This window comes from Phyllobates terribilis, unplaced genomic scaffold (assembly GCF_046119375.1).
Source record: "Phyllobates terribilis strain yellow unplaced genomic scaffold, ASM4611937v1 Scaffold_2__4_contigs__length_985480577, whole genome shotgun sequence".
Lineage (NCBI taxonomy): Eukaryota > Metazoa > Chordata > Amphibia > Anura > Dendrobatidae > Phyllobates > Phyllobates terribilis.
In genome coordinates, this window is record NW_027362762.1 from 826,693,505 (window position 1) to 826,708,325 (window position 14,821).

At 41.9% G+C, this 14,821-nt stretch overlaps 1 protein-coding gene across 1 annotated transcript in view; it reads left to right on the forward strand.

Moving 5' to 3' along the window:
* Positions 1-14,821, forward strand: part of PITPNA (phosphatidylinositol transfer protein alpha) — a 76,638-nt gene that overhangs the window by 36,004 nt on the left and 25,813 nt on the right. Inside the window, exons 4-9 of the mRNA XM_073667737.1 lie at positions 243-334; positions 2,996-3,003; positions 4,231-4,305; positions 6,248-6,331; positions 6,876-6,953; positions 10,061-10,171. Of these exons, the coding sequence (XP_073523838.1) occupies positions 243-334; positions 2,996-3,003; positions 4,231-4,305; positions 6,248-6,331; positions 6,876-6,953; positions 10,061-10,171 (448 nt within the window). The remainder of the gene's footprint in view (positions 1-242; positions 335-2,995; positions 3,004-4,230; positions 4,306-6,247; positions 6,332-6,875; positions 6,954-10,060; positions 10,172-14,821) is intronic.

Genomic DNA, 14,821 nt, shown 5'->3' on the forward strand with positions numbered 1-14,821 from the left:
ATTTCTATATCTTAGTAGGACACATAGTGAGGAGTTGACCCATGGTAACTTATAGATGCAAAGTTGAGATATTTAGTAGTATTTTTCACTATTTTAAATTTTATCTTATATTTTTTTTTGTGGCATGTGAAATAGCCTGCTCATTGACACTTTGGGGTCTCTTGTTTGATTCTTTGTGTTTATGAATCGGGACGTTCTTGCAGTCGGTGTCCACAGATCTAAACTGTGTGTCTTGTCTACAGCAAAGTACCTACATTTGTAAGGATGCTGGCGCCTGAAGGAGCACTAAATATGCACGAGAAGGCCTGGAACGCTTACCCCTACTGCAGGACCAGTGAGTATTGAGACTGCCGGCTGATGAGAAGCCGTCCTGTCTCCTATCATGCACTGTGCAGTCGTGCTGTTTGTTACTAGTCTGCAGACCGGCCTTTTTTCTGCAGATCATTGCTCTAGTTGTGACATTGTTACCTTATCTGCTGTGCTTCTCACTTGCACTGGTCTTCAGCATGAATAATGCAAGCCATTCTGACAAGCATCTTGTTACCTTGGTTGGGGGAAGGCATGAGGGCTAGAGAGAGGCTAGGATGGCCTTAGTTTTTGGTGTTTGTCTTCCTGCGGAGATCTCCTTGCATAACGGTATCCCCCGACTTAGTCACATTAAGAAGGATCAGTTGGTGCAACTTTTCTTGGAATTTTGAGCTGAAGGTAATCATGTTCAATGTGCCTGCATGTGTGGTTGCCTTATACCTATGAGCACATAGTAAATGTCTGCTCAGTCCAACATCATGCTGATGATACCCACAGGTAGCCAATAATTAGATTCTCTGCCAATTCTGTCACCAGGTGATACTGCTGGGAGTGATTCCAGTAACAAATATATTAAAGTGGTTTTCTAGAATAATCAAATGAGAAGGGGGAAGTTGATAAATCAATATAAAAAATAAATTTGCTTCTGCTCAGCTCCATTGGTTACACAGAGAACCTGCAGAACTATAAGCACTCTGCGTGCTACTGTACAGTGCCTCTGTATGGCACCGTATTAAGGGGAGTCAGTCAGCAGGTGTCTGTTATGTAATCTGAGGGCAGCATGATGTAGTGACTGAGACCCTGATTCCAGCGATGTGTCACTTACTGGGCTGTGTGCTGCTGTTCCATTAAAAACAGTGGTTTATCAGCAGGAGATTATCACTAGAAGACTAGGTGTCCCGTGCCATGTAGTCCTCCTGCTCTGTGTAATCCCGCCTCCACCACTGATTAGCAGCTTTCTATCAATGTACAGTATACACAGAGAGCTGCCAATCAATGGTGTGGGCGGGGCTATACAGAGCTCAGCATTCAGAGCACTGCTAGATCTGCAGAAGAGAAAACATTTATTGTATCAAAATGACAGCATGCTCTCCTCTGTGGGGTAACCCTGATAGCCCAAAACTCTTCAGACTGGAGGGTTCTCACCTTGGGAGAAAAGGGGGATTTCGCATCTTTTCACATTTATATTATGAGGGAACCTTTTAAAATCTATGACCAGCTTTAATTAGACTTTGATATTCCCCAAAATATTTTTTTTCAAGTCTTACAGTTGAGACACACATTAGAGACCCAAGCTAAAGCAGCACCTATTCTTATCAGTACACACCCTCTTCTTGAATTTATTGCTGCTCGTTGTGAAATACAAGGTGTTCTTTCCTACATCGATAGGAGATTGTTAGCCACATAGTCGGGTCACTTCCCCCCTAAAGAAACCAAGTTGGAGGGAGCTGTGGGGGCCATTACTGATGAGGAATGGGCAGACATTCTTGCTGTAACACCTGTAGTGTCTCCGTGAGGCCTAACGTAGATCTCAGTTATGTTTGATACATAGAAAGTATAAATCTACCTCCAGTCTTCTCAAAATAGGGGCAAGAACAGATTGCAGTGTCCTAGGTGTGACATTAAACACGCCAATCTACTCCATGTTATGTGGGAGTGTAGGGTGCTTGGTCTCTGCTGGGTAGGGTCCCAAATATAATAAGCAGGGTTTATACAATTGTGATACTGCAGGAACCAAAGACCTGTATTTTAGATTTACTAAATAATCCAGGTATTGACTCGTACAGCTCGGTTGGAACTGAGCTCTTGCTCTATCAAGCTCGTAAAGTTATAGCTGTCCATTGGCTTCAACCCGCCCCGCTCACAGTGGAGGGCATCATCTCTAAGATGAATAATATCAGTAGAGTGGGAAGGGGGTATAGCTAAATGTTTGAGGAAGTTTGAAGCGGTGTGGCATACATGTCAAACTCTGGCCCGCGACACCAGAACCACCACCCCTATGTGGGGCCCCTTATACTGTATGGAGGAATCTGTGGGGCCCCTTATACTGTATGGAGGACTCTGTGGGGCCCCTTATACTGTATGGAGGACTCTGTGGGGCCCCTTATACTGTATGGAGGACTCTGTGGGGCCCCTTATACTGTATGGAGGACTATGTGGGGCCCCTTATACTGTATGGAGCACTATGTGGGGCCCCTTATACTGTATGGAGCACTATGTGGTGCCCCTTATACTATTTTCTTTTATGCATGCAACTCAAGGGCTCTCTTTTACCCATTGTATTTACCTTTTCTAAAAATTATATATTTAAAATTTTTACAAAAGGTAAATACATTGGGGAAAAAAAAAAAAAATATATATATATATATATATATATATATATATATATATATATATATATATATATATATATATATATATATATATATATATATATATATATATATATATAAAATTTGTTTTTTAGTGAAGTACGGATGGGGCCCATAGAGTTCGGTGTTTGGCTCCATGCAGCTCTGAGGTTGAAGGGAGCTGCTATATAATTATATGCCACATTGAAATGACAGCATTAAATATTTTATGACTTTTTGTAATAAAAATATAGGAAACCTCTATATTTGTCTTGTTGAAATGTCATATACTAACTTTTTTTTTCCCCTCCTTTTCTTTCCATGCCTTTATCGAGCAGTAATTACAGTAAGTACATTATTTTCCTAGAATACGACATTACTCCTCTGAAACTTCACCAGTTTAGTGATACCGGTGATGACACATTTAGTTACAAAACGCAGACATCTAATGTGTTTAACCGGTATCAAATGGAAGGGAAGATGCAAAACTACCCACAGGTCACTTATCGGCTCGTTTTCATCTGCGATACAAAGAAATTCAACCAAATTTATCCTGTTATGTAGGAATGTCAAAGCTATAACTTATTCCAAAATTTACCATAGTCATCACATAGCTGGCTGTCTCTCCTGATACATCGAGCTTGGGGCAGGCACACACAGAAAAGGGCTCCTGTGCGGCTCCCCCTATCCCCCTGCACAGACCGCCTCTCTATGGGGAGAGTGGAGTAAGCGGCTAGAATCCTCTTTCTGCAACTCATCTCCCACTGAACTGAAGGATTGGGCATGTGTAACCTGACTGTCTGATCCTTACCTACTCTATCAGGGAGACCCCCACCCTATACACATTAGTCAGGTCCCTTTAAAATTTGCGGATACACATGTAACGTGTATGGCCAGCTTTAGGAGCTGCATCAAGTTGTCTGATCCATGCGTCTCTGGGTAACTTTTAGTTCTGCTCCCATCAGACAATATTGTGTGATCCTGTAGCTGGTAGGTGACGTCTTGCAGATCCCTTGGCGCCTGTGCCAGCACTGTGACCTTTCGCTGCCTGCTCTAGTACACAGTGCCAGCAGCTGTTTCTGCACTGGGGCAAAAACACTTTTACTGCTTTTTCCTTATTTTTTTTGAGAGCGAGAAGTTTTCCCCAGGGGCCGTTTTCCTAGTTGCTCATTGGGGAATGTGTTTGTATTAATGGCTTTTACAGCTCTGTGTAATTATCCCCATGAATTGCTGTCTGCAGTATTAACAATCATTTACTCGGGGCCGCCGCTACTTAACTTCAAGTCTGTAAACCATACCAGAGATTATAATGTTATAAAGAGGAGTAAATCTCTACTATGCACTGAAACGATGGGCATTAAATATACATTACTCTTGCCTACGAATGATTTTAATAACAATTTGGTCCCGCTGATTGTTCTCCTAGACTGAATTCATTCATTCCGTGCTCCCAGGCAGCATGTAATATTTTACTAGAAAATCTTAAGTAGCTAATAATCTTATTATTTAGGAGAATGATGCTCTTTTTATTTTTAGATATGTTGGATACTCAGGACTTTTACTTACTTTGCAGAATGAATACATGAAGGATGACTTTTTGATTAAGATTGAGACGTGGCACAAGCCAGATCTGGGTACACAAGACAATGTAAGTGGTGAACACTGAGCCTTTTCATTACGGTCTCTAGTGCCGTGGGAATCACTCCAATCATCAAATGCTTTCAGCCGCTAAGAACATCGGCGGCACAGCCGGCAGTTCTGTATTTTTTACGTATTTTTCAGGGGTGAATCCATGTTCCAGATTCATTAAAGGAATATGTACAATTGGATTTGCTGCCTCATCATATTTTTTTTCATGTTCCAGATTCCATTGTTATGCTTTTAGCCATTATATATAATGAAAGTATTAGGGATACAGAAACAAGACCGATTACGGTTTGATATTATCAAGCACTTGTCAAACAAATATATCTAAATTATTTTTCTGAAAAGATTGCAGTAAAAGTACATAATTCTTAAATCTGCTGCTTCAGTTCTCCCTGTCTGTCTGCCCTGCAACAATGACATTGATGACTAACCCACGTGACCACTGCAGCCAATCACTAAGATCCGCAGTGTAGGCCAGTAGTTGAGATGTGGTTAGTTGGGAAAGTCTTACTGCAGCACAATAAAAAATAAAAATAGGGCCCGCTTACCTTTTAGTATTAAATTAATGTATAGGTGCACAAATACTTTGTGTGGCCAAAATACAAACATGTACAGACACGATGTGTCCGTACACTGCGAATAATGAATACATGAACTCCAATATTGCTGCAAATGTTAAAAATATAACGTACTTAGTAGATTTTGATCAGAGTGCAAAAGCCATTCAACCATGTCAAGGTGTACCTCTAATATGGATGGTCCCTATCACTATTGTCCTACCTCTCCATGTGCCAAACCAGCCTCATCTGAATGGGGAAAAGGATACCAGGCATAGCTCTCAATTAAAGCCTTGTATGGGAAAGTGCTGAGCTCTTGAAGGGGCCACACACCTCCATATATACTAAAAAAAAAAAAAAAAAAATAGGGCCCATATTTTTAGCAATAGCTCTGCAGAGCCCACTACCCTTATCCACACATTTTTCCCACACAAGGTTTTAATTGCAAACTATGGCTGGTCTCCTTTTCACTTCTCCATTCTGATGAGTCTGGTTTGGCAAATGGAGAGGTAGGATAATGGTGTTTAAGGACCATCCTTATTTAGGTACACCTTGACGTGGTTGGATGGCTTTTACGCTCTTTTAATCAAAAATCGATAATTAAGTACTTTGTTTTTAACGTTTGCAACAATATTGGAGCTCATGTATTCATTAATCGCAGTGTGCTGACGCATCGTGTATGTATATGCTGCACAGTAAAGTCCTGCATCAAAGGCGCGACCTGTACTAGCCAGCTGATGCCAATAACTGATTGCAGTGTACACAAAGGTATTCAAAGACCTTATTGCTGTATAGCAGATGGGTGAAATCATATGTAGTCTGTATTCTGTAATATACTATAGTAATTACAGGGATTATCTCAACATTAATAATGGTTACAATTGTCTAGCAGCATGGCCGAGCATGAGCAGTGCTTACAATCTCTTTTTAATCTAGCGCTGTAAGCATTGATCTAAAGCTCGCATTAGTGGGTCCAGCAGCGCAATTATGTCACTGTTCCGAAGTGTCACTCTTCAGGAGTACACCGTTTCCCAGCATACAGGAAGCTGGAAGTCTGGAGAGTGGTGAGCTCCTGAAGAGGACACGTAAGAATAATTCTTTAATAGTTACTTTTTATCTACATTCAGCTAGACCTTCTATAATACCTTTTGTTAATATTTTTTTTGATATTTAAAGAAGTTGTTCACTACTTTCACATTGATTCCCTGTCCATAGGATAGTTGATCCATTCCAATGGATATCATTTCTTGTGGTTAGGATGCATCTTTAAACATAAATCCTATGTTTCTAGATTGTGTTCTTGTCATTATTGTATAAGGACTATTATTGGGTTAAACAATCAATATTTCATACCTACTCTGTTCATGACTTATCTTTTTTTTTCAGGTACATAAATTAGACTCAGATGTCTGGAAGAATGTGGAAGTTGTGCAAATTGATATTGCAGATAGGAGTCAGGTCCTCTCTAAGGTTGGTCTCTAAACTCCTCTAATGTCTAGAGATGACCAAGCCGCCTATATTTGATCTCTGCCTATATTTTATTAGCCGTTCCTATTAAATGTCACAGAAAATACTTTAGTTTTATCTTTAAATATAATTATTGCACTTATCCTTGATATGTCAAATTTGCAGTTTTTTTCCGCAACGTGGAGCTGTGCAAAAATTTAGCAACTTTTGGTGTTTTCTCACCAGTTTTGGCTGCATCATTAAAATGGGCAGAGCTTTGGGAGAGGGCTGTATGGGGCTTGGCTACACCCGTCAAATCCATCAAGTGTGAGCGTTTCTTACTCCAGAAATGTTACTCCAGTCTTTGAGTGGAGTAACATTTCTGGCAAGGTGCACATCACTGATGAGATGTGCTGACTTTATGAAGTGGCATGTGCCTCTTCATGACTTCGGGGCATCTTTTCCCTGCAGATATACAGTCTCAAGGAGTCTAATTTAAGCAGCAGTATACTTTTATTTAGATATATTTTTAGCATATTTTTTACATTTACTTTTCTTGGAATTATAGGATTATAAACCAGATGAAGACCCAGCAAAATATAAGTCTTGTAAGACTGGACGTGGACCCCTAACTCCTGATTGGAAGGTAATTCTATGTCTTCTTTTTCAGAAGTTATGATGGTTAATTACATGCCAAATTGTCATAATTATTTGCAATGTTGTGACAATGTGCACTGATGAGCGTGCCGGAAAAAAAAAAACATTAGGAGCACCACCTCCTATAGATGTGTCCACTTTTAAAGGGTTTTTTCAAACATTAGAAGTTATTGGCTATCCATAGGATATCCAATGGATGGGTAATAACTTGCTCATCAGTGAGAGTCTGACTGAGACCCCCACCGATCCCGAGAACAGGAATCTGAATGAGGCTCTCTCTATTCATTGCTATAGGTCTGACATAAATGCAGAGTACAGCAGTTTTTTCAGCAGTTCCATATGGGATGTGTTGCCACTGCTCTGTTCCAGCAGGTCATTTCCGAGCCATTGTGTCGCCATTTTCTGAGACTCATAACTTTATTTTTTTTGTTTGTTGCTGGAGCTGTTTGTGAGCTTGTGTTACTGCATGGCGAGCTGTAGTTTTTATTGGTACCATTATGGGGTAGCAGCCAAAGTTTTGCTATAATCCAAGATCTTTTCCTAAAGGCGTATTTCCATCTCCAAGATCCTATCCCAATATGTAGTAGGTGTAATGATAATAATATTACAAATACCTCCAATTAGAAATGTAGTACAGTTCTATTGATTTATTACGGCGCTTACCCCATGTGCAGGGCATTGCAGTAGCTTAGGTATCCATGGTTACTACTACTCATATAGTGACAGTTAGCTAGTTATAGTTTGTTGCTAGTGGTCGTAACCATGGATACTTAAGCTACTGCAATGCTTGCACATGGTAAGCGACATAGCGAATCAGAAGAACTATACTGCATTTCTAATTGGAGGTGTGCTAATGTTATTATTATTATTGCACCTACTACATATTGGGATAGGATCTTGGAGATGGAAGTACCCCTTTTAAAGAGAACTGGTCACCAGGTTTGGCCAAGGTGAGATACGGCCATCACCTTTTATTCATGATGTACAGCATTCTATAATGCTGTATAAATGCCCCGAACCCGACCTGAAAGAGAAGAAAGAGCAGAGGAAAGTACTGCCGTGTGCAGGGAAAGGTCAAAGAGCTTCGGCGCATGCGCACTGCAGTACTTTGCTCTGCCCTCAACTGGGCAGAAAAGTACTCCTGCGTAGGAGCGAGATGATGGAGGGACGCGTCATCCACACGAAGCAAGAAGGAGGTTGGCGATCTTAAGAAGATGGGAGGCGCCGGACCAAGACGAGCAACACACCTGGGACCAGACCGCCCCCCAGGTGAGTATAATAAAAGCTCTCTTTTCTTCTTTCAGGTCGGGATGGGGACAGATACAGTGGCATGTAAAAGTTTGGGCACCCCTGGTCAAAATCACTGTTATTGTGAACAGTTAAGCAAGTTGAAGTTGAAATGATCTCTAAAAGGCATATTGTTAAAGATGACATATTTCAGTTGTATTTTAGGCAAATAAGTATATAGATGGTCTTTTTTTTTTTCATTTTAAAAAATTACAATAAGGGAAATGGGCCTATGCAAAAGTTTGGGCACCCTTGGAGATTTGTGTGCTTTGATAATTTTGACCAAGGTTTCTGACCTTAATTAGCCTGTTAGGGTTATGGCTTGTTCACTACCATCATTAGGAAATGCCAGGTGATGAAAATTTCCCAGCTTTATAAAAACCAAGCCTCCTCTAACTTTATGCCAAAAAAACAGCAGCCATGGGTTCTTCTAAGCAGCTGCCTAGCACTCTGAAAATGAAAATGGTGGAGGCCCATAAAACAGGAGAAGGCTATGAGAAAATAGCAAAGTGTTTTCAAGTTGTCCTTTCCTCAGTTTGAAATGTAATTAAGAAATGGCAGTTAACAGGAACAGTGAAGGTCAAGATAAGGCCTGGAAGACCAAGCAAAATTTCAGTGAGAGCCGTTCGTACGATTGCTAGAGAGGCAAATCAGAACCCCCGCTTGACCTCAAAAGACCTACAGAAAGATTTAACAGACTCTAGCTTTGTGGTTCATTGTTCTACTGTTCAGAAACACCTGCACAAATATGACCTTCATGGAAGAGTCCTCAGAAGAAAACCTCTCCTGCAGCCTCACCATCAGAAGTATGCAAAAGAACATCTAAACAAGCCTGATACATTTTGGAAACAAGTTCTGTCGACCGAAAAGGTTAAAATAGAAGTCTTTGGCCACAATAATTAAAGGTAAGTGTGGAGAAAAAAGGCCACCAAATTTCAGGAAAATAACATCTCGCCAACTGTTAAGCATGGGGGTGGATCAGTCATGCTTTGGGGTTGTGTTGCAGCCAATGGTACAGGGGACATTTCACGGGTAGAGGGAACAATGGATTCAATGAAATTTCAACAAATTCTTGATGCAAACATAACACCATCTGTAAAAAAGCTGAAGTTGAAAAGAGGATGTCTTCTACAAATGGTTAATGATCCTAAACAAACATCAAAATACACAATAGGCTACCTCAAAAGGAGCAATCTGAAGGTTTTACAATGGCCCTCACAGTCCCCTCTTCTGAACATCAATGAAAATCTGTGGCTAGACCTCAGTGCATGCAAGATGACCAAGGAATCTCAAAGAACTGGAAGGATTTTGCAAGGAAGAATGGATGAAAATCCCTCAAACAAGAATTGAAAGACTCTTGTCTTGCTACAAAAAAGCTTTTACAAGCTCCATTTTCCTTTTTCGTCATTTTTAAAATGTAAAAGATTAAAAAATATATATTTTTTGCCTAAAATACAAAGGAAAACGGTTATCTTTAACTTCAGACCTTTTAGAGATCATTTCATCTTCAACTTGCGTAACTGTTCACAATAACACTAACTTTGACCAGGGGTGCCCAAACTTTTACATGCCACTGTATACAGCATTATAGAATGCTGTACATCATTCATAAAAGGTGATGTCCATATCTCATATCTGAAACCTGGTGACAGGTTCCCTTTAAGCTTGGCGTAATAATTGCATATATTTGTGAGAATAAATCCCATTCTAATTATTCTACTTGATTGTACATGGGTTATAGCTCTTGTACTATACACCACTGTTTGTACATTTATAAGCCTTATGTGTGATGTGCATTACTTCTTGTAGAAAACACTGGCACAACGGAAAGACGTGCCCCATATGTGTGCATACAAGCTAGTGACTGTCAAGTTCAAGTGGTGGGGCTTGCAAAACAAAGTAGAAGGCTTCATCCAAAAGGTGAGTAAAAGCCGTGGAGTTATCCAGAGTCTAAAGCTGCCGTTTTGTGGATTGCTGCCATCTTATTACTGGTCCTCCCTTATTGCTACTCGTAATGCTAGAATGAATGTGTAGCGGTTACCTGCCAGATTATAATTATTCTATCCTTTCTGTATCTAAAAATTAGCATTCCATCCGCGGACTTGCTGGTGAGCTTCTTATGTGTTTATATAGCACTGCACCCCCCTTTGTAGATTATTTCCCTGAGTGGTGGGGATCCTGCTTGTGCCGGGGGCCACAACTTGACCTCTTTGAAAAGGATCTGTGCCGCAGCGCCCTGCATAGACTGATTGGGAGCGCCACTGATCATGGAATCCAGCGCTTTAGCAGTTTTGTGGTCGCTTTAATTTCCTGTGCATTGTAGGCGGCAGTTAGACCCCCAGCATTCTAAAAGGGTTGTTCTGACACTCTTCTGCATCAGCCACATGCAGTGTTGGAACTGACATGGCTGTTTGACCCCCCGTAGACTCTGCCGTCAATAACTGAATCTAGATGGTTAACGGAGTTATGTCAACACAGAACATGTCCCTAAAAAATTGGTTTTGTAAATTTTTTTGAAAAACAAATAAAAAAAAATTACTGCTTAATTTTATACCATGCTGATGTATGGTAGACATAAGGTAAATATTACTTATTTTTTATGTGATATGACTACCTGCATTAAAGGTAGAAACATTAAAAGTTAAAAAATTGCAAATTTTTTGACATTTTTGTCAAGTCTGATATTTTTATAAATAAATTCAAAACATATCAACTTGAATTTACCACTAACATAAAGTACAGTGTGTCACGAAAAAACATTCGCAAAATCACTGTGATGTGTTGGAATATTTCAGCGTTATTGCCACATAAACTGACACATGGCAGATTTGAAAATTTTTTGCTTGGTCACTAAGGGGTTAAAAACACAACAAAGAAAAATATAAAGGCAAAAACTGGCCATTTTGGACCTGATCACCGGTCCTCTTTTTAAAAGGGACCAATATGCAGATGTTTAGGTGATGCATACAGTGGGGAAAAAAGTATTTAGTCAGCCACCAATTGTGCAAGTTCTCCCACTTAAAAAAAAATGAGAGAGGCCTGTAACTGACATCATGGGTAGACCTCAACTATGAGCGACAAAATGAGAAAACAAATCCTGAAAATCATTGTCTGATTTGAAAAGATTTTTTTTTCAAATTTTGGTGGAAAATAAGTATTTGGTCAATTACAAAAGTTCATCTCAATACTTTGTTACATATCCTTTGTTGGCAATGACAGAGGTCAAACGTTTTCTGTAAGTCTTCACAAGGTTGGCACACACTGTTGCTGGTATGTTGGCCCATTCCTCCATGCAGATCTCCTCTAGAGCAGTGATGTTTTGGGGCTGTCGCTGGGCAACACGGACATCCAACTCCCTTCAAAGTTTTTCTATAGGGTTTAGATCTGGAGACTGGCTAGGCCACTCCAGGACCTTAAAATGCTTCTTATGAAGCCACTCCTTCATTGCCCTGGCAGTGTGCTTGGGATCATTGTCATCTGAAAGACCCAGCCACGTTTCATCTTTAATGCCCTTGCTGATGGAAGGAGGTTTGCACTCAAAATATCACGATACATGGCCCCATTCATTCTTTCATGTACACAGATCATTCGTCCTGGTCCCTTGGCAGAGAAACAGCCCCAAAGCATGATGTTGCCACCCCCATGCTTCACAGTAGGTATGGTGTTCTTTGGATGCAACTCAGCATTCTTTCTCCTCCAAACACGCCAAGTTGTGTTTCTGCCAAACAGTTCTACTTTGGTTTCATCTGACCATATGACATTCTCCCAATACTCTTCTGGATCATCCAAATGCTCTCTAGCAAACTTCAGACGGGCCCGGACATGTAATGGCTTAAGCAGGGGGACACGTCTGGCACTGCAGGATCTGAGTCCCTGGCGGCGTAGTGTGTTACTGATGGTAGCATGTGTAACGTTGGTCCCAGCTCTCTGCAGGTCATTCACTAGGTCCCCCCGTGTGGTTCTGGGATTTTTGCTCACCGTTCTTAAGATCATTTTGACCCCACAGGGTGAGATCTTGTGTGTAGCCCCAGATCGAGGGAGATTATCAATGGTCTTGTATGTCTTCCATTTTCTAATTATTGCTCCCTCAGTTGATTTCTTCACACCAAGCTGCTTGCCTATTGCAGATTCAGTCTTCCCAGCCTGGTGCAGGGCTACAATTTTGTTTCTGGTGTCCTTCGACAGTTCTTTGGTCTTCACCATAGTGGAGTTTGGAGTGTGACTGTTTGAGGTTGCGGACAGGCGTCTTTTATAGTGATAACAAGTTCAAACATGTGCCAGTACTACAGGTAATGAGTGGAGGACAGAGGAGCCTCTTAAAGAAGAAGTTACAGGTCTGTGAGAGCCAGAAATATTGCTTGTTTGTAATTGACCAAATACTTATTTTCCACCAAAATTTGAAAAAAATTTCTTTCCAAATCAGACAATGTGATTTTCAGGGTTTATTTTCTCATTTTGTCTCTCATAGTTGAGGTCTAACTATGATGTCAATTACAGGCCTCTCTCATCTTTTTAAGTGGGAGAACTTACACAATTGGTGGCTGACTAAATACTTTTTTTCCCCCACTGTATATGTTCATGTGATCTCCTATCATAAAGGTGTAAACAATATATTCACTCCTGTGTCTCCAAACACAGACGGCCACCTCATGCTCTCTCCTGCTCCCACCTGCTAACACTTTCTCTGCTCCTTCTGACTGCTGGCGATATCTCTCCAAATCCTGGCCCTCCTCAGCTCATCCCCACAGTCACTTCCGCCTTCTATCTGCGATCTGTCACAAACTCTCGCAACCTTTCAAACCTTATACCCATCAGCCCAGATCCCACTTCCCCAGTCCCACTAACAGGAGCGTTATGGAACACTCGCTCCACCTGCAACAAACTTTCCTACATCCACGATCTTTTCATCGCTAACAAATTTTCCTTCCTCGCCATCACTGAAACCTGGCTTACCCCCTCTGACACGGCCTCACCAGCTGCACTTTCATATGGTGGACTCCATCTTTCACACCCCGCTCCAACGGCAAGCATGGTGGAGGAGTAGGTTTTCTCCTGTCAGATAACTGCTCCTTCACCCAAATCCCACTGCTACCCTCCGTTACTCTCCCCTCTTTTGAGGTGCATTCTGTGCGCATCTATTCTCCCTCCAACCTCCAGCTGGCTGTCATTTACCGCCCCCTAGGACCAGCCACCTCTTCCTTCGACCACTTCACCACCTGGCTGCTTCATTTCCTTTCCGCTGACATCCCCACTATCATCATGGGTGACTTCAACATCCCCATTGACACTTCCCACTCCTGCGTCTCTAAGCTTCTATCCCTCACTTCCTCCTTCGGCCTTGATCAATGGTCTTCTTCCCCCACTCACAAAGATGGCCACAAACTGGACCTCATCTTCACCCACCTCTGTTCCCTATCTAACCTCTCTAACTCACCTCTCCCTCTATCTGACCATAACATATTTACATTCTCTACCCTCTCCTCTCCAGGGCCACAATCCCCACTCCACAAACTTGCACACCCTCGCAGAAATCTCAAACACCTTGACCTACACTCACTCTCTGAATCCCTCCTCCCTCTTACAGACGGAAGTTCCTTACACGATGCAGATGCTCCTGCCACTTTATATAACACCACAAAAGCTGCAGCTCTCAATTCGGTCGCCCCCCTCACACATACCACAGCTCGCACACTCAACAGGCAACCCTAGCACACCAACCTGACTAAAGAACTGCGAAGGGCCTACAGGGTTGCTGAGCGGAGATGGAAAAGGTCCCACTTCCACTAGCAATTCATCGCATTCAAACAGTCCCTCACTACCTTCAAGTCCACACTCACTGCAGCAAAACAAACATACTTCTCATCTCTCATATCCTCCCTATCTCACAACCCTAATCAGCTATTCAACACCTTCAATTCTCTCCTCCACTCTCCAAATCACACCTCACCACCTGCGAACTTGACCCAATCCCGTCCCACCTCATCCCTAACCTCACTACAATATTCATCCCAACCCTAACCCACCTTTTGAACCTGTCACTAACAACTGGTGTCTTCCCCTCATGCTTCAAACATGCCTCGATCACACCCATCCTCAAAAAGCCCTCCCTTGACCCACCCTCTCTGACTAGCTATCACCCCATATCACTCCTCCCCTATGCCTCCAAACTACTGGAACAACACGTCCACCTTGAACTGTCCTCCTGTTCCCTTTTTGACCACTTACAATCTGGCTTCTGACCGCATCACTCCACTGAAACTGCCCTGACTAAAGTCACCAACAACCTAATAACTGCGAAGTCCAAGCGACACTACTCTGTCCTCCTCCTCCTAGACCTATCATCTGCCTTTGACAGAGTGGACCAATCTCTCTTACTACAGACTCTCTCATCTCTCGACATCACAGACTTAGCCCTATCTTGGATCTCTTCATACCTAACAGACCGGACATTCGGCACCTCCCACTCACATACCACTTCCTCACTTTCCCCCTATCTGTCAGTGTCCCCCAAGGTAAAGTTCTAGGACTCCTGCTCTTCTCCATCTACACCTTTTGGCCTTGGACAGCTCA